A 26,248-nucleotide genomic window follows, 5' to 3' on the forward strand; every position below is an offset into this window, starting at 1 on the left:
TACTTTTTACAATGTGCCTGGCACACAGTGAGTACTCAATAAATGCTATCTAATACTCTGTACTTCTGGAGATACATATTTTAGGAATTGTATTTAATAGCTAAGTGGGGCTGGTACAACAGGAAATCCGCAAGTGAAGATGTTGGTTCAGAAACTCAAGGCTACCAAGGCCAAAGTCTGTGTTATCTCTTGACTTTTTCTTAATGGCTGCTGCAGTGCCAGCCATCACATCCACATTCAGGTAAAAAGAGGAAGGAAAGAGTGAAGGAGGATTAGGCAGTGCCTGCAGTAGGAAAGCACAGACTTTCTCAGAAATGCTCAGTAGACTCCCACTTATGTTTTATTAGTCACAACTCTGTCTCTTGTGTACCCCTCACTGGAAAGACCTGATTTTTGGCATCCCAACATATAGAGTAGGGGAGGCAATAGAAAAGAAAGTTGGAATTTATCCTCTATTTTCTGCCACAGTTTCTGGGAATTGAGACACTGATAATACGGACAGGAGAGATATCGGAGTTAATACATGGGCTGCCTTGAAAATAAAAAAGGAGTTCTTGTCCGGTAGTGAATTATGTACCTGCATTTTTAGCCCATTAATATCTTGGGTCTTTAATTTGGGAGACAGGGAAACAGGGCTGAGGTTTGAGGGGTTTTGTTACTTTTATTCCCTCTACTTTCCTTTAGGTGACAAGCCAGCTTTGTTTTCTTAATGTGAAGTATGGGAAAGTTAAACATTATTTTTTTCAGTCCAGTCACATCAGCCATAGGGTTATTTAAAATACCTCCAGAACTGTTGTAATAGATTTCTATTCATCTCAGTTGATCTTTTCCTCGGAGTGTGTGTGTGTGTGTGTGTGTGTGTAGCATGAAATTTTTGAAAAATGTTTTTCGTTACTATTTTAGTCTAATAATTTAAAAGATTGCTAGGAGTTTACATAATGAACCAGGAGTGTCTAAAATAGAATAACATTTACTTAAAATTCTAGAATCCAAAATGCTTAGTCATTTTCATTTAAGTTTAAAATTAAAACTGAACTTTGAAAACCTTTGTTTAAAAACATAAGCATGTAGAAAAGGATCATTTTAATTCTTTGTACTTAATAGGATAAAAATAATGAGAAAAATGCTGTAAAGTAATTTAAAATAATAGTGAGAACAGAGATGCAACCAAATATTTTTTGTTGCCTGTCCAAGGGTTCACCTGCTGGCTTTTGAGGTAGGAACTCTGCAGATCCTTGAACTATGTAGAAAAAGTTTCAAAACACTTCAGTCTGAGAGTTCAGTTAAGCGAATAAGTACGTTCAAAGTCTTCATCCTAACATTTGGTACTTGAAAAGCACTAGGATATCAAACCAAAGAACAATTCACCGTCCTTTACAACATCACATCAATGGCCAGCCATCAAAAGGGAAGATCTTCGCACAAATAGAGAGGGTTTGTTACAATCACAGCGGGTACAAACAGTTCTTTCCCAACCAGTTGCTGCCTCCACCATCAGCTTTTAAAACCAGAGCTTTTTGACACATCTTAGTAGCATTATTATTTCACTAAGTAGAAATATACCAAGGTGTTGAAGATGGTATTTTGTTCATCTATTACAGAAACTAAAAAACATACCATTAAAATTTAGGAGCATAGAGGAAAACTTAGCTTAATTAAATGACAATTCATCAGATGCTAGTATAAATTCAGAAAGTGGTCCTTCTGAATTTTTCTGGGATGATAGGTTGTTCATCTCAAGTAATCATAATGACTGCTGTCTTTGAGAGCCTTTCATGTGCCAGGCACTTTATATTCATTACCTCAAATTCTTGCAACCAAGAATTTGAGCTAATGAATTTGTCTCCACATTTCAGGTGGGAAACTGAGTCCAGAGAATTTTAGTAAATATACTAGGGTGACAGACCTATTAAGTAGCAGGTCATGATTTACCCCAAGTCTTCCTGACTCTAAAGCACAATTTATACCATTCTCAAGTGATTAGAAACTATGTTTATTATTATTTTGAGAACAAATTTAAATTAGAAATAAATAATTGGGGCCACAGTGTCTTTCTGCAGGACAAGGTCAGTTAGCTTAAAATTATGTATTTATTCATGCCTAGTGTTAGGTAGCCTACAAAATTAGCAGAAAAGGGGGAGTGAGCTGTGTCCTCCAGTTTCTTTCCCAGACTTGAGCTTCTCCCAGCTTGACCAGGATAAACTTAGGGAGGAAGCTCTCATACCAACACATTTGGTCTACTTCAAACAATTTCAAAGATTGGGGACAAAAATGAGAATCGGATTTAGATTCCAGGTTATGGTTGCATAAAGACAGAGACCTTTTTTTTTCATTTATTTTTATTTTTTATTGAAGTATAGTTGATTTACAATGTTGTGTTAGTTTCAGGTGTACAGCAAAGTGATTCAGTTATATATACATATATATATGTGTGTGTATATATATGCATTTCAGATTCTTTTCCCTTTTAGGTTATTACAAAATATTGAGTATAGTTCCCTGTGCTATATAGTAGGTCCTTGTTGGTTATCTATTTTATATATGTGTGTATATGTTAATCCCAAACTCCTAATTTATCCCTCCCCCACCCCAACCTTTCCCCTTTGGTAACCATAAGTTTGTTTTCTATGTCTGTGGGTCTATTTCTGTTTTGTAATTAAGTTCATTTGTATCATTTTTTTAGATTCCACATATAAGTGATATCATATGATACTTGTCTTTCTCTGTCTTCACTTAGTATGATAATCTCTAGGTCCATCCTTGTTGCTGCAAACAGCATTATTTCATTCTTTTTTATGGCTGTGTAACATTCCATTGTGTATATATACCACATCTTCTTTATCCATTCATCTGTCGATGGACACTTAGGTGCTTCCATGTCTTGGCTATTGTAAATAGTGCTGCTATGAATATTGGGGTGCATGTATCTTTTCTAATTTGAGTTTTCTCCAGATATATGCCCAGGAGTGGGATTGCTGGATCATATGGCAACTCTATTTCTAGTTTTTTGAGGAACCTCCATACTGTTTTCCATAGTAAATTGGCTGCACCAATTTACATTCCCACCAACAGTGTAAGAGGGTTCCTTTTAGGAGACAGGGCTTTAGAATGGCCAGAATTTATAGTCTCAGGGTAATATTCTCAGAGGGAATTGAGTGTACACAAGAGCAGGTGGAAAGAAAGTTCCATGATCATGAATTGATTTCAATGCATATGATCTCAACTTAGTGTACCTCTGGCTGACCACTCATCAGGTTTTATTCCATAAGCATTTACATAACAAAGTATTTCAAGGATATGATTATTGAGCTTACAAACAAAATAATCATTTTTAAGGCTGCAGAAAACTTAATTGATGTCTTTCAGGTATAATGACAAATCCTACAGATAAGCTGGGATTTATAATGGAAAGAAGGCACTTCAGTTTAAATGACAGAATTTTTCTTTGTAAATTGGGGGCTATCTTAAGTGTGTTTATAAACCAAATTTCCACACCTTTGGTTTAGACTAAATTCAGGGAATCAGTGAGTGGTTTCACAAAAGAGTAAAATAAAAATTTGACTTAGGTGATCTCCAACCAGTTTTTTCTTTTATCTTTTCTGCTTTGATTCAGGTGTGGATGGATCCTAAGCAGGGATCCTGGTGATACCAATACAAATCATATTTCTAAATCTGGAGGTATTATTAACTGTGTTTTCTGTTACTGCAACGCAGCTTTAGACCCAGGACTTTTGAATTAATATAGAACACAGAACAAATGCACTCCCATTAGGGATACACTCCTGCTCGTAGTGGGACTCACCACCTGGCAATCCCTTTGGGCTCTTCATTACCTGACAAAAGAAGGTTGGTTTCCTTTGTTGAAAGGTCTGTATTTTATTCTTCAATCATCGCTGGCACATACTGGCTGCAGTCAGAGTAATGTTTTTCCTCAATCTCTGCAGGCTTTAAACACTTCTGCCTCATCTTGGTTCTTCCAGCTCACAATGAATCCTTTCCCATAATTGCTGACTTATTTAGCATCTGTACAATGACGTTCATTTTCTGGCTACTGATTCCCATTTTTCTTTTACACAATCTTAAGAAACATAAAAGGAGACTGCTTTGGCCTTGGATTTTTGCTTGACTAGTAAGTTGGATATTTGATGATTGCTGATTGCTCTTGCTGTTTCCCTATATGTCTGGTCCACGTAATCGCTCATCCTCGCTTTAGATGGAATCACTCTTGTATTTAAAGACGATTGTCCTGTTTAGGAAACGGTTTTCATTATCTGGATTCGCTATTGCTCCTCTTATTGATCTATTCTTTTTCTTTTTTTTTTGTTTTTGTTTTTTTTTTTAATGTGTCATTTAAAGCTTGTGTTTCCTTATTTATTTTCTTTTTTTTTTTTCACACACACACACTGTATTTTATTTTTACAAGAGATAAATAGACTGACACCAAGCATTGTACATGGATGACCACAACAAAAGCAACAATGATTGCAATTACCAAACATGAAACACACTCATACTATGTGATAATATTGACATTCAGTCCAGTAATCCTCCACTGTAACAGCTCCTTTACTTTGCAGTGAAAATTGATTTGTATATTCTTTGCCTCTGAGTCCTTGTGGGATTTTTTTTTTTTTTAAATTCAGACAGAAAGTCACAAAAATTATACTCATCCTCATCAGTTCACTCAGTCCCATGTAATTCTTTTTTTTTTTCATCTTGATCTTTTGTTAGCACTTTTATGAGTTCATCAGTTTTTCATTAGAGTTCTGAAAATGTTTATTCATTCAGTTCAGCAGTACAGTCAGTTACCAGAAACCTGTACTTGTCAGTCTTTTCCATGAATTTCTTGAAGATGAAACCCTTTTATAGGAACATATTTGCAAAATCATCAGAGTACACCCAGAACTGTCTGTAAATGACAAAAGACTTAAAAATGACCACGGTTAAAGATTTGATGAAAGTTCATAATAATGCAGTTGACAAGAAAATTAGTTATTTCTGAGATATACATTTTAAAGTAATAACTAGGATTTTTACTTATAACATTATACCAGAACATATAAGATTTTTAGAAATTTCATGTAATGTCTGAAACATTTATATTAACATATTTCCATACATATTTCCATACAAATACAAATATAAGATTTTTAGAAATTTCATGTAATGTCTGAAACATTTATATTAACATATTTCCATACAAATAACCCAATGAAAGTTTAGTATTAGTTGTTTTCTTTGTTTTTTTATACTGCAGGTTCTTATTAGGCATCAATTTTATACACATCACTGTATACATGTCAATCCCAATCGCCCAATTCAGCACACCACCATCCCCACCCCACCGCCGTTTTCCCCCCTTGGTGTCCATATGTCCATTCTCTACATCTGTGTCTCAACTTCTGCCCTGCAAACTGGCTCATCTGTACCATTTTTCTAGGTTCCGCATACATGCATTAATAGACGATATTTGTTTTTCTCTTTCTGACTTACTTCACTCTGTATGACAGTCTCTAGATCCATCCACGTCTCAACAAATGACTCAATTTCGTTCCTTTTTATGGCTGAGTAATATTCCATTGTATATATGTACCACTACTTCTTTATCCATTCGTCTGTTGATGGGCATTTAGGTTGCTTCCATGACCTGGCTATTGTAAATAGTGCCGCAATGAACATTCGGGTGCATGTGTCTTTTTGAATTACGGTTTTCTCTGGGTATATGCCCAGTAGTGGGATTGCTGGGTCATATGGTAATTCTATTTTTAGTTTTTTAAGGAACCTCCATATTGTTCTCCATAGTGGCTGTATCAATTTACATTCCCACCAACAGTGCAAGAGGGTTCCCTTTTCTCCACACCCTCTCCAGCATTTGTTGTTTGTAGATTTTCTGATGATGCCCATTCTAACAGGAGTGAGGTGATACCTCATTGTAGTTTTGATTTGCATTTCTCTAATAATTAGTGATGTTGAGCATCTTTTCATGTGCTTCGTGGTCGTCTGTATGTCTTCTTTGGAGAAATGTCTATTTGGGTGTTCTGCCCATTTTTGGATTGGGGTGTTTGTTTCTTTGATATTGAGCTGAATGAGCTGTTTATATATTTTGGAGATTAATCCTTTGTCCGTTGATTCATTTGCAAATATTTTCTCCCATTCTGAGGGTTGTCTTTTCGTCTTGTTTATGGTTTCCTTTGCTGTGCAAAAGCTTTGAAGTTTCATTAGGTCCCACTTGTTTATTTTTGTTTTTATTTCCATTACTCTAGGAGGTGGATCAAAAAACATCTTGCTGTGATTTATGTCAAAGAGTGTTCTTCCTATGTTTTCCTCTAAGAGTTTTATAGCGTCCAGTCTTATATTTAGGTCTCTAATCCATTTTGAGTTTATTTTTGTGTATGGTGTTAGGGAGTATTCTAATTTCATTCTTTTACATGTAGCTGTCCAGTTTTCCCAGCACCACTTATTGAAGAGACTGTCTTTTCTCCATTGTATATCTTTGCCTCGTTTGTCATAGATTAGTTGACCATAGGTGCGTGGGTTAATCTCTGGGCTTTCTATCTTGTTCCATTGATCTATGTTTCTGTTTTTGTGCCAGTACCATATTGTCTTGATTACTGTAGCTTTGTAGTATAGTCTGAAGTCAGGGAGTCTGATTCCTCCAGCTCCATTTTTTTGCCTCAAGACTGCTTTGGCTATTCGGGGTCTTTTGTGTCTCCATACAAATTTTAAGATGATTTGTTCTAGCTCTGTAAAAAATGCCATTGGTAATTTGATAGGGATTGCATTGAATCTGTAGATTGCTTTGGGTAGTATACTCATTTTCACAATGTTGATTCTTCCAATCCAAGAACATGGTATATCTCTCCATCTGTTGGTATCATCTTTAATTTCTTTCATCAGTGTCTTATAGTTTTCTGCATACATGTCTTTTGTCTCCCTAGGTAGGTTTATTCCTAGGTATTTTATTCTTTTTATTGCAATGGTAAATGGGAGTGTTTCCATAATTTCTCTTTCAGATTTTTCATCATTAGTGTATAGGAATGCAAGGGATTTCTGTGCATTAATTTTGTATCCTGCAACTTTACCATATTCATTAATTAGCTCTAGCAGTTTTCTGGTGGCAGTTTTAGGATTCTCTATGTATAGTATCATGTCATCTGCAAACAGTGACAGTTTTACTTCTTCTTTTCCAATTTGTATTCCTTTTATTTCTTTTTCTTCTCTGATTGCCATGGCTAGGACTTCCAGAACTATGTTGAATAATAGTGGTGAGAGTGGACATCCTTGTCTCATTCCTGATCTTAGAGGAAATGCTTTCAGTTTTTCACCATTGAGAATGATGTTTGCTGTGGGTTTGTCATATATGGCCTTTATTATGTTGAGGTAGGTTCCCTCTTTGCCCACTTTCTGGAGAGTTTTTATCAGAAATGGGTGTTGAATTTTGTCAAAAGCTTTTTCTGCATCTATTGAGATGATCATATGGTTTTTATTCTTCAATTTGTTAATATGGTGTATCACATTGATTGATTTGCGTATATTGAAGAATCCTTGCATCCCTGGGATAAATCCCACTTGATCGTGATGTATGATCCTTTTAATGTGCTGTTGGATTCTGTTTGCTAGTATTTTGTTGAGGATTTTTGCATCTATATTCATCAGTGATATTGGTCTGTAATTTTCTTTTTTTGTAGTATCTTTGTCTGGTTTTGGTATCAGGGTGATGGTGGCCTCGTAGAATGAGTTTGGGAGTGTTCCTTCCTCTGCAATTTTTTGGAAGAGTTTGAGAAGGATGGGTGTTAGCTCTTCTCTAAATGTTTGATAGAATTCACCTGTGAAGCCATCTGGTCCTGGACTTTTGTTTGCTGGAAGATTTTTAATCACAGTTTCAATTTCATTACTTGTGATTGGTCTGTTCATATTTTCTGTTTCTTCCTGGTTCAGTCTTGGAAGGTTATACCTTTCTAAGAATTTGTCCATTTCTTCCAGGTTGTCCATTTTATTGGCATAAAGTTGCTTGTAGTAGTCTCTTAGGATGCTTTGTATTTCTGCGGTGTCTGTTGTAACTTCTCCTTTTTCATTTCTGATTTTATTGATTTGAGTCCTCTCCCTCTTTTTCTTGATGAGTCTGGCTAATGGCTTATCAATTTTGTTTATCTTCTCAAAGAACCAACTTTTAGTTTTATTGATCTTTGCTATTGTTTTCTTTGTTTCTATTTCATTTATTTCTGCTCTGATCTTTATGATTTCTTTCCTTCTGCTAACTTTGGGTTTTGTTTGTTCTTCTTTCTCTAGTTTCTTTAGGTGTAAGGTTAGATTGTTTAGTTGAGATTTTTCTTGTTTCTTTAGGTAGGCTTGTATAGCTATAAACTTCCCTCTTAGAACCGCTTTTGCTGCATCCCATAGGTTTTGGGTCGTCGTGTTTTCATTGTCATTTGTCTCTAGGTATTTTTTTCTTTCCTCTTTGATTTCTTCAGTGATCTCTTGGTTATTTAGTAACGTATTGTTTAGCCTCCATGTGTTTGTCCTTTTTACGTTTTTTTCCCTGTAATTCATTTCTAATCTCATAGCATTGTGGTCAGAAAAGATGCTTGATATGATTTCAGTTTTCTTAAATTTACTGAGGCTTGATTTGTGACCCAAGATGTGATCTATCTTGGAGAATGTTCCGTGCGCACTTGAGAAGAACGTGTAATCTGCTGTTTTTGGATGGAATGTCCTATATATATCAATTAAAACTATCTGGTCTATTGTGTCATTTAAAGCTTCTGTTTCCTTATTTATTTTCATTTTGGATGATCTGTCCATTGGTGTAAGTGAGGTGTTAAAGTCCCCCACTATGATTGTGTTACTGTCGATTTCCTCTTTTATAGCTGTTAGCAGTTGCCTTATGTATTGAGGTGCTCCTATGTTGGGTGCATATATATTTATAATTGTTATATCTTCTTCTTGGATTGATCCCTGGATCATTATGTAGTGTCCTTCCTTGTCTCTTGTAACATTCTTTATTTTAAAGTCTATTTTATCTGATATGAGTATAGCTACTCCAGCTTTCTTTTGATTTCCATTTGCATGGAATATCTTTTTCCATCCCCTCACTTTCAGTCTGTATGTGTCCCTAGGTCTAAAGTGGGTCTCTTGTAGACAGCATATATATGGGTCTTGTTTTTGTATCCATTCAGCCAGTCTATGTCTTTTGGTTGGGGCATTTAATCCATTCACGTTTAAGGTAATTATCGATATGTATGTTCCTATGACCATTTTCTTAATTGTTTTGGGTTTGTTTTTGTAGGTCCTTTTCTTCTCTTGTGTTTCCCACTTAGAGAAGTTCCTTTAGCATTTGTTGTAGAGCTGGTTTGGTGGTGCTGAATTCTCTTAGCTTTTGCTTGTCTGTAAAGCTTTTGATTTCTCCATCAAATCTAAATGAGATCCTTGCCGGGTAGAGTAATCTTGGTTGTAGGTTCTTCCCTTTCATCACTTTAAGTATATCATGCCACTCCCTTCTGGCTTGCAGAGTTTCTGCTGAGAAATCAGCTGTTAACCTTATGGGAGTTCCCTTGTATGTTATTTGTCGTTTTTCCCTTGCTGCTTTCAATAATTTTTCTTTGTCTTTAATTTTTGCCACTTTGATTACTATGTGTCTCGGCGTGTTTCTCCTTGGGTTTATTCTGTATGGGACTCTCTGCGCTTCCTGGACTTGGGTGGCTATTTCCTTTCCCATGTTAGGGAAGTTTTCGACTATAATCTCTTCCAATATTTTCTCTGGTCCTTTCTCTCTCTCTTCTCCTTCTGGGACCCCTATAATGCGAATGTTGTTGCGTTTAATGTTGTCCCAGAGGTCTCTTAGGCTGTCTTCATTTCTTTTCATTCTTTTTTCTTTAGTCTGTTCCGCAGCAGTGAATTCCACCATTCTGTCTTCCAGGTCACTTATCCGTTCTTCTGCCTCAGTTATTCTGCTATTGATTCCTTCTAGTGTAGTTTTCATTTCAGTTATTGTATTGGTCATCTCTGTTTGTTTGTTCTTTAATTCTTCTAGGTCTTTGTTAATCATTTCTTGCATCTTCTCAATCTTTGCCTCCATTCTTATTCCGAGGTCCTGGATCATCTTCACTATCATTATTCTGAATTCTTTTTCTGGAAGGTTGCCTATCTCCACTTCATTTAATTGTTTTTCTGGGGTTTTTTCTTGTTCCTTCATCTGGTACATAGCCCTCTGCCTTTTCATCTTCTCTATCTTTCTGTAACTGTGGTTTTTGGTCCACAGGCTGCAGGATTATAGTTTTTCTTGCTTCTGTTGTCTGCCCTCTGGTGGTTGAGGCTATCTAAGAGGCTTGATGGGAGGCTCTGGTGGTGGGTAGAGCTGACTGTTGCTGTGGCGGTCAGAGCTCAGTAAAACCTTAATCCACTTGACTGTTGATGGGTGGGGCTGGGTTCCCTCCCTGTTGGCTGTTTTGCCTGAGGCAACCCAACACTGGAGCCTACCCGTGCTCTTTGGTGGGGTTAATGGCAGACTCTGGGAGGGCTCACGCCAAGGAGAACTTCCCAGAACCTCTGCTGCCAGTGTCCTTATCCCCACGGTGAAACAGAGCCACCACTCGCCTCTGCAGGAGACCCCCCAACACCAGCAGGTAGGTCTGGTTCAGTCTCCCCCAGGGTCACTGCTCCTTCCCCTGGGTCCCGATGCACACATTACTTTGTGTGTGCCCTCCAAGAGTGGGGTCTCTGTTTCCCCTAGTCCTGTCAAAGTCCTGCAATCAATTCCCACTAGGCTTCAAAGTCTGATTCTCTAGGAATTCCTCCTCCCGTTGCCGGACCCCCAGGTTGGGAAGCCTGACGTGGGGCTCAGAACCTTTACTCCAGTGGGTGGACTTCTGTGGTATAAGTGTTCGCCAGTCTGTGAGTCACCCACCCAGCAGTTATGGGATTTGATTTTACTCTGATTGCGCCCCTCCTACCGTCTCACTGTGGCTTCTCCTCTGTCCTTGGACGTGGGGTATCCTCCTTGGTGAAGTCCAGGGTCTTCCTGTCAATGATTGTCCAGCAGCCAGTTGTGATTCTGGTGCTCTCGCAAGAGGGAGTGAGAGCACGTCCTTCTACTCCGCCATCTTGGTTAATCTCCCCTATTCTTTTTCTATAATAAGATGTGTATTCGTTTTTCCTTTTATCAGTTGTCCTTAAACTGCCTATGATGATAGATCCATCTGGGGGGTTGGGGGGGAAGGTGAGTTCTTTTTTCTCTTTAATAAATGCAGGTGAATAAGTCACTCAGGATTTAAAATTGGTCCTTGGTTTTAAGGACCACCAAGTACAGATTTATTCAAAAGTGTGCAGAATTATCTGGGAACACTCTTGGGGAGGGAATTTTTTTTTTAAGTGCTAGCAGTTGCACTTAGACGTCCTACAAGAAGCACTAGACAGAATGTCTCTCCTGGGATATGTCCTACTTCTTCTAAAACCTGTTGTTGGGCCCATGAAATACTTTGAACTGCTCAGAACAAAAATGTAATACAAACACCAGGTAGTGATAGTGTCGTTCATGATCCTATTTTTGCAGCGGGAGACTAGAAGTATTTGAGATGAGGTTCAGCTGAGGTTCCCTTGCTGGAGAAGAGTTACCTAATCAGGCTTTAAACCACATCAAAGTGTGAGTGTGTCAGGCAAGGTGACAAGTTCATACCAAATGTTAAGAAAAGGTACAATGTTATGACATCTAGTATAAAATATTATTTTATAAAAAAGAGTATGATTTTTCCTAGTTCAGTATCTTTCTGTTTACCTTCTTGATAGAATGTGCCAAAGTTAGGCCTTTGGAACCTGAAAATCAAATTAGGACTCAAGAATCTCCTGAATTGTGTGGCAAACAAAACTCAGCCAACTGAGTTGAGAGAGAGAGTGTGGGCACAAAAATTGTATGACCATGAGGACAGAACATGCCACACTTGGCTTCCTGATCCAGCTGTTAGAGAACCACCTGACAAGCCGCTGTGTGTACATTCATTTCACCTTTATGGGTCCATGTGGAGATGGTATTAAATAGTGTTTGGTAGCATATTATCATAGCCAAGTGCAGTTGGTTTGAATTGTAGCTCTACCACGACCTACCTATATGTCCTTGAGTTACTGTGTGGAACTCAAAGTCTCACTTTTGTCATCTGTGAAATGGGAATAAAAATTTTACCTCTGTCATGTGATTTTTTTAGATTACACAATCATAGTGCATATACAACATACAGTACCTCTCCCTGGCCAAGTGTTCACTAAATGTTGGTTATTATTTTGAGGTCATCAAAGGATGCAAAACTTCCTTACAGGAAAAGATGATACATACAGGACTCCCCAGAAAATCATGTATATTGTATTGCCTTGAAAGGTCATTGTTAACTAGCCACGTTTTGCAGGCATTTATCAATGTGACCTTTTAGTGTATATTGTTATTCAGGGGTAACTGTCAATAATTCCAGGAAGAAACCTGAGGGGTATGTGGCATAACTCCTGGTGGCTTATTATGAGACTGGTGGTCACCGGGCTCAGAGTTGAGAGAAACTGCTCTTTTTTTCCAGGTTGGTTAGACTTTTGGCCTTTTTGATTATTATTTGCCCCAAATCTTTTGGTGCTTTGGCAGTGAAAGGGGTATTGGTTTTCAGAGGCCACTGGAGTGTGGGTCCAGGGTAATTGGCAGGAGGGGGTAGGTTTTAGGAGGTCCTATGTTACCATAGTGGACTGTGTCATTCACGGCACAGGGCACTCTGCTTTCACTCTGTATGTGGTTTACCCCACGTTTGATGACTTCTTCATTCCTACATCATCCCTGTGAGCATAAATACAAATAGGTCATAAAATGTGAATCCGACTTTCCCATAAATAAAAGTCCTCTCAGGATACTAGCCACTTAACCTATGGCTGTTTCCTGAGCTATAATTAATTACCCTCCCACAAGTAGGAACACCACTGATTCAAAAATCCATTGGTTTCCCATATTATCTTTCTCCCTTTATTTTGGTGAAATTCAGGAAATTTTGAAATTAAATCATTTCTGAAGTTGTACATTATCAAATGTCACAGTAAAATTATCTGAATGCCTCCTTTCCATGTGTAGTTTCAATTTCCTGAAGGTAATTTCTCCCTTCTAATTACAAGCACTCCAAGAAGAATTAGTTTGTGCAACTCAGCATGAGAGCAAGTAACTCTCATTTCTTCAGGCTGAGTTGAATGCAGGAGGCTTCCTGAATCTGCCTGAATACAACTGCTTAAGGTACAAGATAAGTGTTTCCTGTTCTGTTATTATTATTCTATTTTTAGAGCTAAGGGTCACTAGGGAAATGGTCTCCCAATGGTCAGAACCTTGTGCTTGATATTTCTAAAGGAATTTTGCCCTGGTGATAGGTAACAGGGAAACTTGTGTTCTTTTCTTTTTTTTTTTTCCCCCTGAAGGATAACATTTAAAATGTGAAAGTTTTAACTGTGTGTTAAATGTTATTTTAAAATTACAAGGTTGAGTTAGACATATTTATCACATCCAAGTGTACTTTTATGGGTCTTGCTGTTTGCTCATGAAAAAATAAAAATATACATGTTCACTTGAGAGGATTTTGCTTTCCCATAAATAAGGGGCTGGAATGTCTTTCCAGACTGAGCTTTTCTGTTGTTGTTTTCACCCCTCACCCAAGTAACTACACTGGAAAAGGGAATGGAGATTAGCATCGCATTTCAGGCAGAGCTAGAACGTCTTATGTTGAGAGTAGCATTCAGAATTTTCCCTGGACTCATTCTCCTAATTTTCCTGACTGTAGTGCATGGACTCTATTAAATTTTGTTGTGGATTCACTATTAGCCAGCTAAGGGCCAAATCATGCCAACTGTTTTAGAAGCAAAACTTCCATGCCTCCTGGGATCCATCACACAACCTCCCTCCCTTTCTTCAGAGTTTTGTGCCTTGTCAGGTTCTAAAGTTGGCTCCTAACAAGTGTTGTATCAAAACAAAAATAATTCTGCTTCCATTGTTCTCATATCTTTCAAACTCACTTGGATGGGTTTTAATCCCTTAGTATAAGTTCTTCTATTAATGCAGACTTACAAAATAGTCGAGATCCTATCTTGTCCCTTATGGAAACTTTGAAAATGGCAGTAATATTTCTCTTTTATTTGGAATCTGAGAACATAACAAAAAGGTATAAGAACTCTGTAGTACTTTTCTCTCCCCATCTCCTTCATTTTCAAATCAGTAAATAGGAGCTGTGGCTCTTACTTTAGCAAAATGATGTACTGTCTACCACTTATAATGGTTTATTATGTACCAGGAACAAGGTTAAGTACTTGGCATGGCAGTTGACTCTTGAACAACATAGGTTTGAACTGCACAGGTCCGCTTATACGCAGATTTTTTTTTCACTAAATACGTACTACATGATCCGCTGTTGGTTGAATATATGGATGCAGAACCGTGGCTACGGAGGGCCAACTATAAGTTATACTCAGATTTTTGACTGCTCAGGGGTCGGTGCCCCTAACTTCCACGTTGTTCAAGGGACAACTATACTTTGATTCAGTTGGTACAAGGAAGTAAAATAGATATTAACATCCACATTCTAAGTGGGGAAACTGACACTTTGGGAAGTCAATTTCACATATGTAGAAAATGAAGGAACCAGAATCTGATCACTGGGCCCCCTCTCATTAGGAGGGCGCCCTCAAAAACACGTATATGCTGAGTGTGATAGGAAAATGTAGTATCAAGTGAAGCAGTGTGCAGCTTCATCATTGATAATTAGCTATAAAGATACCACTGCCTGGGAGACACCAGTGTGCATACGTGCCCATACGAGGGGGGTACAGAGATTACCACATGCCTGTCACACTTCTAGGAAGGTAGCAAGTCATTGTCTCTCCTCCTTCAAATGTTCCGACCTATCCTTTGCAAATATCCTTCTAAAATGAAGGTGGCAGATGAGAAGCAAAGAAAATAACTACACAGCTGCATGATAAGTTGCCATATTTCCTAGTTAAGTAAAAAAATTGTCACACCTCACATTCAAGACTGAATTGAATAAGTATCCTGATTAGAATTTCATGCATGCACTGAGTCAAATGCCTTTAGTAAATAACATGTTCTTTGAAAGAGAACAAAAGACTGTGTATATGTACTTGGATTTGTTTTCTGTGTGTTTATTAGTATTGCAGTTCTTTGATGAAAGTATCTCCCATTCCGTAGTGTCTTTGTGATCTTCAGTGCCAACAGCCATAAGAAATAGGTATCCAATAATTTAATAACTATTTATTGCAAATTAAGACACTCCCATAGTTTTCTGTGCCTGGGTACCCAGTTTTGGACTCTGTACCACATCCTCTTCCTTTGAGAACACTGAAAATGAAGACTTGGTTTCAGTTGAGACTTTTTCTGTATCCCACACATCCATCCAGAATGGTTAACTTTGCTAAGTTCTTTGTTAAATTAAAATCAAGTGCCTGGCTAAACAACTGAACAAGGAATGTTCAAGAGCCCTTCAGTTTTGATTTTAGCTTGTTGTAATTTTCTTATGATGCAAGAGTCTACACGAAGGATGACAGGGCAAGAATTGGGAGCCATTTTGTTGAGGAAACTGGAAATCTTCACCCTTTTAAAAACTTACACTGACTAATATCACATTATTTCTCAAATTAAAGGTTACATTTTCTGCCTCCCTGAGACTAATGTCACTTCTCCAAGTTGAGAACAAGAGCGGCATTTGGCATTTGTTTATCCCAAACCCAAATCGCTGACCCTTTGTTTTTAGTACTTTGCCCTTCTGCTTTCGCTTTTTTAATTTGCTTGTGACTCTCTGCTTCCCCCATCTTTTTTTTTTTGGTACAATGATTCTTACCTTGTCTTTCCCCAGTCCGTTTCTGACCTGGAGAGACGTGCAGCATGTTATTGTAAGGACTTCCCGTGCAGGACATTTGAACGCTAATGACTGGAAAACCAATGCTGCTGGTTTTAAGGGTGAGAACTTCTTTCATATTTTGTCACAGGCAAAATATTTTTATTTTTCCCCCATTTTAAATGGAGAGCAGGAAATAGAACCCATCCAAAGAAACTTTAAATTTTGTACTGACACAGGAAGAGCTTGACCTCTTAGTAGAAAAAAAAAAAGGCAGGTTCCTTTTTTTTTTTTTTTTTTAATTAAAACAACACATTTAAGGCAGATTTCCTTGGCTTCCCACATCATAGGTCAGTTTCTTTAAAGGTAACCAACTTCCAAGTATTGTCGACCTATGGGGCTCCTCATTAGTTTACTCTTTGCTGTCATTGATTATCTGAGTGGTATTTGTAACAATGTATTTAAAAATTCCTTACCTTCTGGAGTGATTACTTCCAGTTAATAATAGCTGGTATCTTTTGTTCGTTTGAGGGTAGCACTGTTAGTTGCTAGGCTGTGCTTTTCTACATATTTTGTTTTTGTTGTTTTTTTTTTTCAAACCTTCCACAAACAGAAAAACAGGCATAATTCTAAGACATTACTTTACATAAACTAAAAGTTCTTATGAAGCTTTATAATGTGCAGTCTTACGCAAGTGTGCACAGGATATAATAAGTGCTGACTATTTTTCCCATGGCTGATAGGGATTCTAGTTCCCTCAAAGTATCTTACTAATGGTAGCCATTTTGTTTATTGTCATCCATAACATATGCTATAATCAAAAGAAAATAATTATATAAAGCAGATGTCCTATAGTGTAGTATCTTTACTCAGGTTTCAGATAATCTAAATTTTAATCCATTAATTTAAGTTACAACAAAGATTACTTTTTGTTGTATCTGCAGACTTAAATTTACTCCCAAGTAATCTTTGTATCATTATATATCCCTATGGATGAAAAACAGTATTCTATAACATAAGGAATATCTACTTAAAAATCACGGTTCTGGTCCTCAGATCATTGGTAATAAGCTGAATAATCCTGGGCAAGTCATTTAATTTTTCTGGGCCCTAACTTCCCCAACTTAAACAATTTAGAAGCTGAATAATATTATCTACATAGGATATCTTACATATGATTTTAATATATCCTTAGTGTATTATACCCAATGTATATAAATATTCATGCTGAAAATGTAAAGTGTAATTTTAAAAATTATTTGCAAGCAGCTTATTAATCATGCTTTGCCAAAACCTATCAATATGCCAGGGAACCAGCACCATATAAAAGAGTTCTTTGATTAACATCTTCACTGAAAACTTCACTTTTAGAAAAAAAGAATGTCCCTCTGCTTTCGAGTATTATCGAATACCTTTCTGTGCTTGTAAATTATATAATGCAGCAGTGTTCAATGAGCTTTTAATCTAAAGCATTGTAAATACCTGTTGGGATCACATTTTCGGAAGCCCAAATCAAGACACGTAGTTCCAGAATAGCAAATGTTATGTGCAGCATCAAAAATATTTGAAATTTCAATTGTTCTAGAAAATCCAGGATGTAATTTGCCATATGTATGTTTCCTTTTGATTAGCTTCCCCATGCTTCCAGCCCCGACTATATAAATCCAGGCAGCCAAGGGGTTGGGTTTGGGGAGGGGGGAAGAAGGGATCAAAACATAACCCTGGCTGGTTCAACACTGCAATGAACTTCTTAGTAGAAGGTTCACAGACTAAGTACATTGACCTCAGTGAAGCTGAGGAATCAACTTTAACCCAAATAAAAGTCTTAGTTTTACTTACTCCTTTTTGGCAACTTAAAAAGAGCAAATGGTTCTAATAAAAAATGCAACTCTTTTGAAAACCTCTGTTGGTTTTGGAGAGGGGGAAGCCGAGGATTTAGACTAAATCACCAGATCCAAACCTGAGTCTGAAGGGGGCCATACACTGCTTCTGGCAGGGAGGAAAGAGCATTTTACTATTGCACGTGGCAATATTTAGTATAATATTTCACTCTTCTCTTAGATTGCTGCCAAGAGTAACAATTAAAGTTCACTTTTTCATAGATGAATTACCCTGAACCGTCTGGACTCCCAGTGGAATTGTTTTGTAATTTTGTTGATGGCAAGCCCCATATTTCATCTAAACATGATCATAATACGAAGGATTTTTTAAGAGTTATTTTCTTCCCTACTCGAAGCATTCCCATCCCCTCCCTAGCGTCCCACAAATAAAAGTGATTAAGGCAGAGGCTAGCAGGAGAAGCGACATGCTTCCGGGAAGGAGAGAATGCAGGTCACTAGGACTGGAAAAAGATGGGCTGACTTTTTATGGAATAAGATCTGAACGAACAAAAAATAGCGAAGGCTTGGAAGAGGTTCATGCAATGAGAGCTCATATTTTAAATTAGGTCAGCCGGCTTTTGCAGGCCTTGCTTAGCGGGAACACATGGCCAAATGTTTCTCCTTAGGAAAAAACGGAAGTTGCCTGCAAGCAGAAGCCTGCAGCCCTGGGTGCACTCCCTCTTACCACTTGGTTTAGTCCTAACGCTGAGTGAGATGTAGGTATGAAACGAATCTGAAAACACCTGTGCTTCCCTGGGCTTGCTGTTGTGCCCTCACGTTGAGCGATTTAACTTGTCTGAAGAGTGGGTTTGTTTTTTTTTTGAAACCACCAGAATTTCATAAATTGCTTGGCAGGTACTCTTCTGCAGTGGGGCCGTCAGTATGAACATGTGAATCTCCTTCTCATCAGGTAAAGCAGAAGCAGCTCAGAGTAGCAACCAGTTAGGTTTTGGGGTCTTGCCCTCAATAGACTTGATAGTCTTAGTTCTCACTGATAACTTTGGAGAAGCCAACACCCTAAAGATCAGTCTTTCCCCAAACCCTGCCAAGTGCATTTCACACAATGTCCTTACATTTCTTCAGACCTACCCATGTGTGGTCCATCCGAAGCAGAGAACAGAGCCAGATGTTATAGGAACTAGACTGGTGTGGGTCTCCTCTCAAGGCAGACTTGATCCACTCTTACCCACATGTGTTAATGGGCCTGGATTCCTGGCTCCTGGAAGGGGATTCCCTCCAGAGGCAGCTGCTGGCTTCTTGTTGACTGGCATGGACAGATTGCATCCAGGCAAGGAAGTTGCCCTTGAAGGACTGGCTCCTCTGTGTGTTTCTCTGAGAGCAGAGTTGCATACTGATGAGCTGGGTGCAGAGAACTTTCTTCCCCTTTCTCTGTGCTCTCATTATGGTCGCACTCTATAAACGATCCTATATTGAGATCAGTTCACAGTAAAGCCAGCCCCAAAGCTGGAAGCCACTCATCAACATTTTTATGCTAATGGTACCTTAATTTTTAACAATGTTAATTGAACTAAGATGATTCTGTCTTGATGCTTCTTCAATAATAATAGTACTCTCTTATAGTTAAAATATCTTGCAGAAGATTTGTTTTTCAAAATAAACATAATCCAATGAATGCATACCTATGGAAACTAACTAGATGTTATTTAGATTTGTTCATCCTGTGAATAATCGTAGCTAAATTTCAGACACCTTTTGACTTTAAACCTCCTCCAGAGATAGTTTCTTTAATAATAAATGGAATAAATATCATGCATCTAGCAAAGAATCTGAGATTATGCATGAGAATAGGAAAGTATTTGTATGAGACCACATGAACAGATGTGGTATTTGCCACTACAGAACTAAACTCCAAATTCCAGTATTTTGCTACTGAGCAGCATTTGCAGTGCCTGGAGACGACTTTGGCATTAAATTGTTTGTTTGGGGGTTTCTTCAATATTTCTTCTTTCTCCTTTTTTTCCCTTTGCTCTTACGATAAGTCTTTTCCTATTTTTTTCTTTTCTACTGTTTTTAATACCCCCCTCATGCTCCTTAAAATGTACAAATCAGCTGTAGAATTGAGGGTTTTCGCCATCAGGGTGGTTTTCTTCAAGGAATATAAGTTATGCAGTCTCTTCATTCATTTATTCACAAATATTTCCTGCGCACCCTCAGCAGGCCAGCCCACTGCATGCTGAATGAAGTGCAACCAAAGAGGAGAATTAGAAGGAAACGTCCGGGGCCCCATGACTTTGCCTGCTCTGATCTGGCTGTGCTATGATTTACACACAGAACAGAAATTTACACTGCACTTTTTTCTCCCTTCAGTCAAGCCCAACCAATCTGCCAGGTTCATGTTTATAAAAGTATCAATGATCCTTCTCTCATCATGTAAAATGCAGCCCAGCCTGAGCAACAGAAGGCATCTAATGAGAGATTCTCTCTTGTGGAGTGCCATTTGCATTTTGACCAGCTCTGTTTGTACCTATAGAGTATATGGATCCTAGAGCCATGCAGAGGACTTGAATTCTGCATTCTTCTAGAATCCATGGCTCATAGCCTTTCAGGAAGAACGTGACTCTTTGTTATGAGCCCCTCCCTCCTACTGCGTTAATCTGAAGACCCTGCAGATTTCCCCTTTCTCCCCCAGCCTCCTGGGCTGTGCTCGCTGAATCTTTCCCCCATGTCCTTATCTCTGGTTTGCGGATGTAGTTATGAGAAGTATAATGGAATGCATGCAACATCGGTGCTGTAGTTTTTTTCAGTGTCTGTATTTGGATATGATGACTTGATATTTTACAGTTAAACTCTCTTGAATCTAGGAACAGGAATAGACGTCAGATAATAAATTAGGAACTTCTGTCATCTTTACTAGGCGAAAGAATGAAAAAAATGTCATTGAAAATCAAAAATGACAACTAAGTGAGCGAGGTTACCACGCCTTCCATTTCACTGCCCTCCCAGACTATGTAAGTCTCTTTTTTTCTACCAGCATGTTGCTGAAACCTCCCCATTCTCCACTGACTCTTTCTTTGACCACAACTAAACTACTAGATTTTTTTTTTTTTTTAATTTCTAACTGATTTCCCACCATGGGGAAAACAATTGACAGTCTAACATGACTTCCTAGCCTCAAAGGCCCTTAACTTTTAATAACCTTTATTACTTTTAATCGCCATCATTTTATTTCCACTGTTAGGGCTGGTAATTTTAAGATGTTCCAATATATTTTTAATATCTACCTGTCTTGCTTTCAGTTTTAACACTTATTAAAAAGAATTAGATATGCTGAAACCATTAAGCATGCCATGTGTTGAACTGAAACTAAAGGTTTTGAAATGTGGTGTTTTTATTTTTTATTTTTTTTGAGTCTATAAAGTGATATCTGATGTGTTACCATTTGAAAGGGTAAAGCTATATTGTATTTTATTATGTCACTGTACAAATAATATCTTATCTTTGCCACCTAGCATGCTGATGTGATGTTGGTAGCTATGATTAAAGCTACATAATGTACCTTAATTGGAAATCTGCACATCATGTTTTCAAAGAAAGGTCAAAGTGAAACATTATTCATCTGGTCAGTGTCAGAGGGGGTATTTGAATCAGATGCTTGACTTCAGTCCTGATCCTATTTTCAGAAATAAGGCATTTAGTTCTTCCCTTAAAATGCAGAGAGGGATGTAAGTACATTTGATCCTACCTAATAAAATTTGCTCCCTAGAAACACCACCTGATTTTCTTTCAAGATTCTATGTTTACTCCATTGTATTCTATGAACTCCTATTCACTTATTAACTTAAAACCTTTCATTTTTGCATTTATTGATCATTGAATGTATGAGCTTACCTTCTTGCTCATTTATAAAAAAAAGATATGAATCACACATAATTTAGGGATTTTACGTTTATTCTTTTGTCTGGTGGATGATTTACCTAAATATCTACCTGGGAACAGCAATATAGAACCCCTGACAGCAGTCTGCTTGGTCACTGCTTAATCCGGAGTCTTGTATCCAAAATGTCTACTTGCCCCATCAGAGTGTTCTATTCATACCTACTAAATATGTGAGATTTTAAAATATTTTCTGCAAATGAAAAATGTTATTTTCTCTGCGCTGGTCTTTGAATGGTAGTGTTAGGTTTGTTAGACTTTGGGGGTATTTTGTTTTGCTTTTTCATCCCTAAATACAAAAGTTTTAAATGCATGTGGTTTCACACTTAAACTCCATCTTCAAAATAGAATTAAAACCATGGTTGTACTGTATGACTATTATCTCTTTACAAAACATAATTAGTTAATGAAGGGAATTATGTTTGGAGTAGTTTTGTGGCTTTGCCACAATCTTAAGAACTTTATTCTAGTAGAGTCTGTTACTGATATTTTCTTTGGCCTTTGAGGAGGCCAATTAAAGTTTTTGTATCTTGGGTTTTTAGAATGTGGGTAACAAATACCAAACATAATGAGAAGGCTGAGTTGAAAGAAAAGTGCTTTGAAATTGGAAAATAACTAAACATAAAAAGAGCCTTGACAAAGAAAAGAGTCTTAAAAGTGTATTTTCATATGTCACAGCTTTCTACTGTGAAATGAGGATAAAGATATGAAACTATGTTGTGAATTAGAATGCTATTTTGCGATTGAAATTAATTAAATTGGAGGGCACACACAAAGTAGGCGCATCAGGACCCAGGGGAAGGAGCAGTGACCCCATAGGAGACTGAACCAGATCTACCTGCTAGTGTTGGAGCATCTCTTGCAGAGGTGGGGGGTGGCTGTGCCTCACTGTGAGGACAAGGACACTGTCAGCAGAAGTTCTGGGAAGTACTCCTTGGCATCAGCCCTCCTGGAGTCCGCCATTAGCCCCACCAAAGAGCCTGTAGCCTCCAGTGCTGGGTTGCCTCAGGCCAAACAACCAACAGGGAGGGAACTCAGCCCCACCCATAAGCAGACAAGTGGATTAAACTTTTACTGAGCTCTGCCCACCAGAGCAACACCCAGCTCTACCCACCACTGGTGCCTCCCATCAGGAAGCTTGCACAAGCCTCTTAGATAGCCTCATCCACCAGAGGTCAGACAGCAGAAGCAAGAAGAGCTACAGTCCTGCAACCTGTGGAATGAAAACCACATTCACAGAAAGATAGACAAGATGAAAAGGCAGAGGGCTATGTACCAGATGAAGGAACAAGATAAAACCCCAGAAAAACAACTAAATGAAGTGGAGATAGGCAACCTTCCAGAAAAAGAACTCAGAATAATGATAGTGAAGATGATCCAGGACCTCAGAAAAAGAATGGAGGCAAAGATCGAGAAGATGCAAGAAATGTTTAACAAATACCTAGAAGAATTAAAGAACAAACAGAGATGAGCAATACAATAAATGAAAAATACACTAGAAAGAATCAATAACAGAATGACTGAGGCAGAAGAACGGATAACTGACCTGGAAGACAGAACGGTGGAATTCACTGCCACGGAACAGAATAAAGAAAAAAGAATGAAAAGAAATGAAGACAGCCTAAGAGTTCTGGAACAACATTAAATGCACCAACATTTGCATTACAGGGGTCCCAGAAGGAGAAGAGAGAGAGAAAGGACCCAAGAAAATATTTGAAGAGATAATACTCAAAAACTTCCCTAACATAGGAAACGAAAGGGCCACCCAAGTCCAGGAAGCACAGAGGGTCCCAGGCAGGATAAACCCAAGGAGAAACACACCGAGACAAATACTAATCAAATTGACAAAAATTACAGACAGGGAAAAATTATTACAAGCAACAAGGGAAAAACGACAAATAACATACAAGGGAACTCCCCTAAGGTTAACAGCTGATTTTTCAGCAGAAACTCTACAAGCCAGAAGGGAGTGGCACGATATATTTGAAGTGGTGGAAGGGAAGAACCTACAACCAAGATTACTCCACCCAGCAAGGATCTCAATCAGATTCGATGGAGAAATCAAAAGCTTTACAGACAAGCAAAAGCTAAGAGAATTCAGCACCACCAAACCAGTTCTACAGCAAATGCTAGAGGAACTTCCCTAAGTGGGAAACACAAGAGAAGAAAAGGACCTACAAAAACAAACTCAGAACAATTAAGAAAATGGTAATAGGAACATACATATCAATAATTACCTTAAATGTGAATGGATTAAATGCTCCAACCAAAAGACACAGGCTTGCTGAATGAATACAAAACAAGACCTGGATATATGCTGTCTGCAAGTGACCCACTTCAGACCTAGGGACACATACAGACTGAAAGTGAGGGGATGGAAAAAGATACTCCATGCAAATGGAAATCAAAAGAAAGCTGTAGTAGCAATACTCATGTTGGATAAAATAGACTTTAAAATAAAGAATGTTACAAGAGACAAGGAAGGACACTGCATAATGATCAAGGGATCAATCCAAGAAGAAGCTATAACAATTATAAATATATATGCACCCAACATAGGAGCACCTCAATACATAAGGCAACTGCTAACAGCTATAAAAGAGGAAATCGACAGTAACACAATAATAGTGGGGGACTTTAACACCTCACTTACACCAATGGACAGATCATCCAAACAGAAAATTAATAAGGAAACACAAGCTTTAAATGACACAATAGACCAGATAGATTTAATTGATATTTATAGGACATTCCATCTAAAAACAGCAGATTACACTATCTTCTCAAGGGCACATGGAACATTCTCCAGGATAGATCACATCTTGGGTCACAAATCAAGCCTCGGTAAATTTAAGAAAATTGAAATCATATCAAGCATCTTTTCCTACCACAACACTATGAGACTAGATATCAGTTACAGGGAAAAAATTTAAAAAGAAAAACACATGGAGGCTAAACAATATGTTACTAAGTAACCAAGAGATCACTGAAGAAATCAAAGAGGAAATCAAAAAATACCTAGAGACAAATGACAATGAAAACACGATGATGCAAAACCTATGGGAGGCAGCAAAAGCAGTTCTAAGAGGGAAGTTCATAGCAGTACAATCCTACCTCAAGAAACAAGAAAAATCTCAAATAAACAATCTAACCTTACACCTAAAGGAACTAGAGAAAGAAGAAAAAACAAACCCAAAGTTAGTAGAAGGAAAGAAATCATAAAGATAAGAGCAGAAATAAATGAAATAGAAAAAAAGAAAACTGTAGCAAAGATCAATAAAACTAAAAGCTGCTTCTTTGAGAATATAAACAAAATTGATAAACCTTTAGCCAGACAGAAAAAGAGGGAGAGAACTCAAATCAATAAAATTAGAAATGAAAAAGGAGCAGTTACAACAGACACTGCAGAAATACAAAGCATCCTAAGAGACTACTACAAGCAATGCTATACCAATAAAATGGACAACCTGGAAGAAATGGACAAATTCTTAGAATTTGGTTATTCTTCCGAAGGTATAACCTTCCAAGACTGAACCAGGAAGAAATAGAAAATATCAACAGACCAATCACAAGTAATGAAATTGAAACTGTGATTAAAAATCTTCCAACAAACAAAAGTCCAGGACCAGATGGCTCCACAGGTGAATTCTATCAAACATTTAGAGAAGAGCTAACACCCATCCTTCTGAAACTCTTCCAAAAAACTGCAGAGGGAGGAACACTCCCAAACTCATTCTACGAGGCCAGCATCACCCTGATACCAAAACCAGACAAAGACACTACAAAAAAAGAAAATTACAGACCAATATCACTGATGAATATAGATGCAAAAATCCTCAACAATATACTAGCAAACAGAATCCAACAACACATTAAAAGGATCATACATCATGATCAAGTGGGATTTATCCCAGGAATGCAAGGATTCTTCAATATATGCAAATCCATCAATGTGATGCACTATATTAACAAATTGATGAATAAAAACCATATGATCATCTCATTAGATTCAGAAAAAGCTTTTGACAAAATTCAACACCCATTTATGATAAAAACTCTCCAGAAAGTGGGCATAGAGGGAACCTACCTCAACATAATAAAGGCCATACACGACAAACCCACAGCAAACATCATTCTCAATGGTGAAAAACTGAAAGCATTTCCTCTAAGATCAGGAACAAGACAAGGATGTCCACTCCTGCCACTGTCATTCAACATAGTTTTGGAAGTCCTAGCCATGACAATCAGAGAAGAAAAAGAAAAGGAATACAAATTGGAAAAGAAGAAGTAAAACTGTCACTATTTGCAGATGACATGATACTATACATAGAGAATCCTGAAGATGCTACCAGAAAACTACCAGAGCTAATCAATGAATTTGGTAAAGTTGCAGGATATAAAATTAATGCACAGAAATCTCTTGCATTCCTATATACTAAGAATGAAAGATCAGAAAGAGAAATTAAGGAAACAATCACATTCACCATTGCAACAAAAAGAATAAAATACCTAGGAATAAACCTACCTAAGGAGGTGAAAGACCTGTACTCAGAAAACTATAAGACACTGATGAAAGAAATCAAAGATGACACAAACAGGTGGAGAGATATACCATGTTCGTGGATT

The 26,248-nt window shown here is 37.7% G+C and overlaps 1 protein-coding gene across 11 annotated transcripts in view; it reads left to right on the forward strand.

Moving 5' to 3' along the window:
• PCSK5 (proprotein convertase subtilisin/kexin type 5) overlaps window positions 1-26,248 on the forward strand; it is a 489,089-nt gene that overhangs the window by 236,738 nt on the left and 226,103 nt on the right. For all 11 annotated transcript variants that reach the window (XM_036855671.1, XM_036855664.1, XM_036855665.1 and 8 more), the window contains one exon: window positions 15,867-15,970. In XM_036855671.1, coding sequence (XP_036711566.1) covers window positions 15,867-15,970 — 104 coding nt within the window. The remainder of the gene's footprint in view (window positions 1-15,866; window positions 15,971-26,248) is intronic.

Source organism: Balaenoptera musculus, chromosome 6 (genome assembly GCF_009873245.2).
Source record: "Balaenoptera musculus isolate JJ_BM4_2016_0621 chromosome 6, mBalMus1.pri.v3, whole genome shotgun sequence".
In the NCBI taxonomy this organism is placed as follows: Eukaryota; Metazoa; Chordata; class Mammalia; order Artiodactyla; family Balaenopteridae; genus Balaenoptera; species Balaenoptera musculus.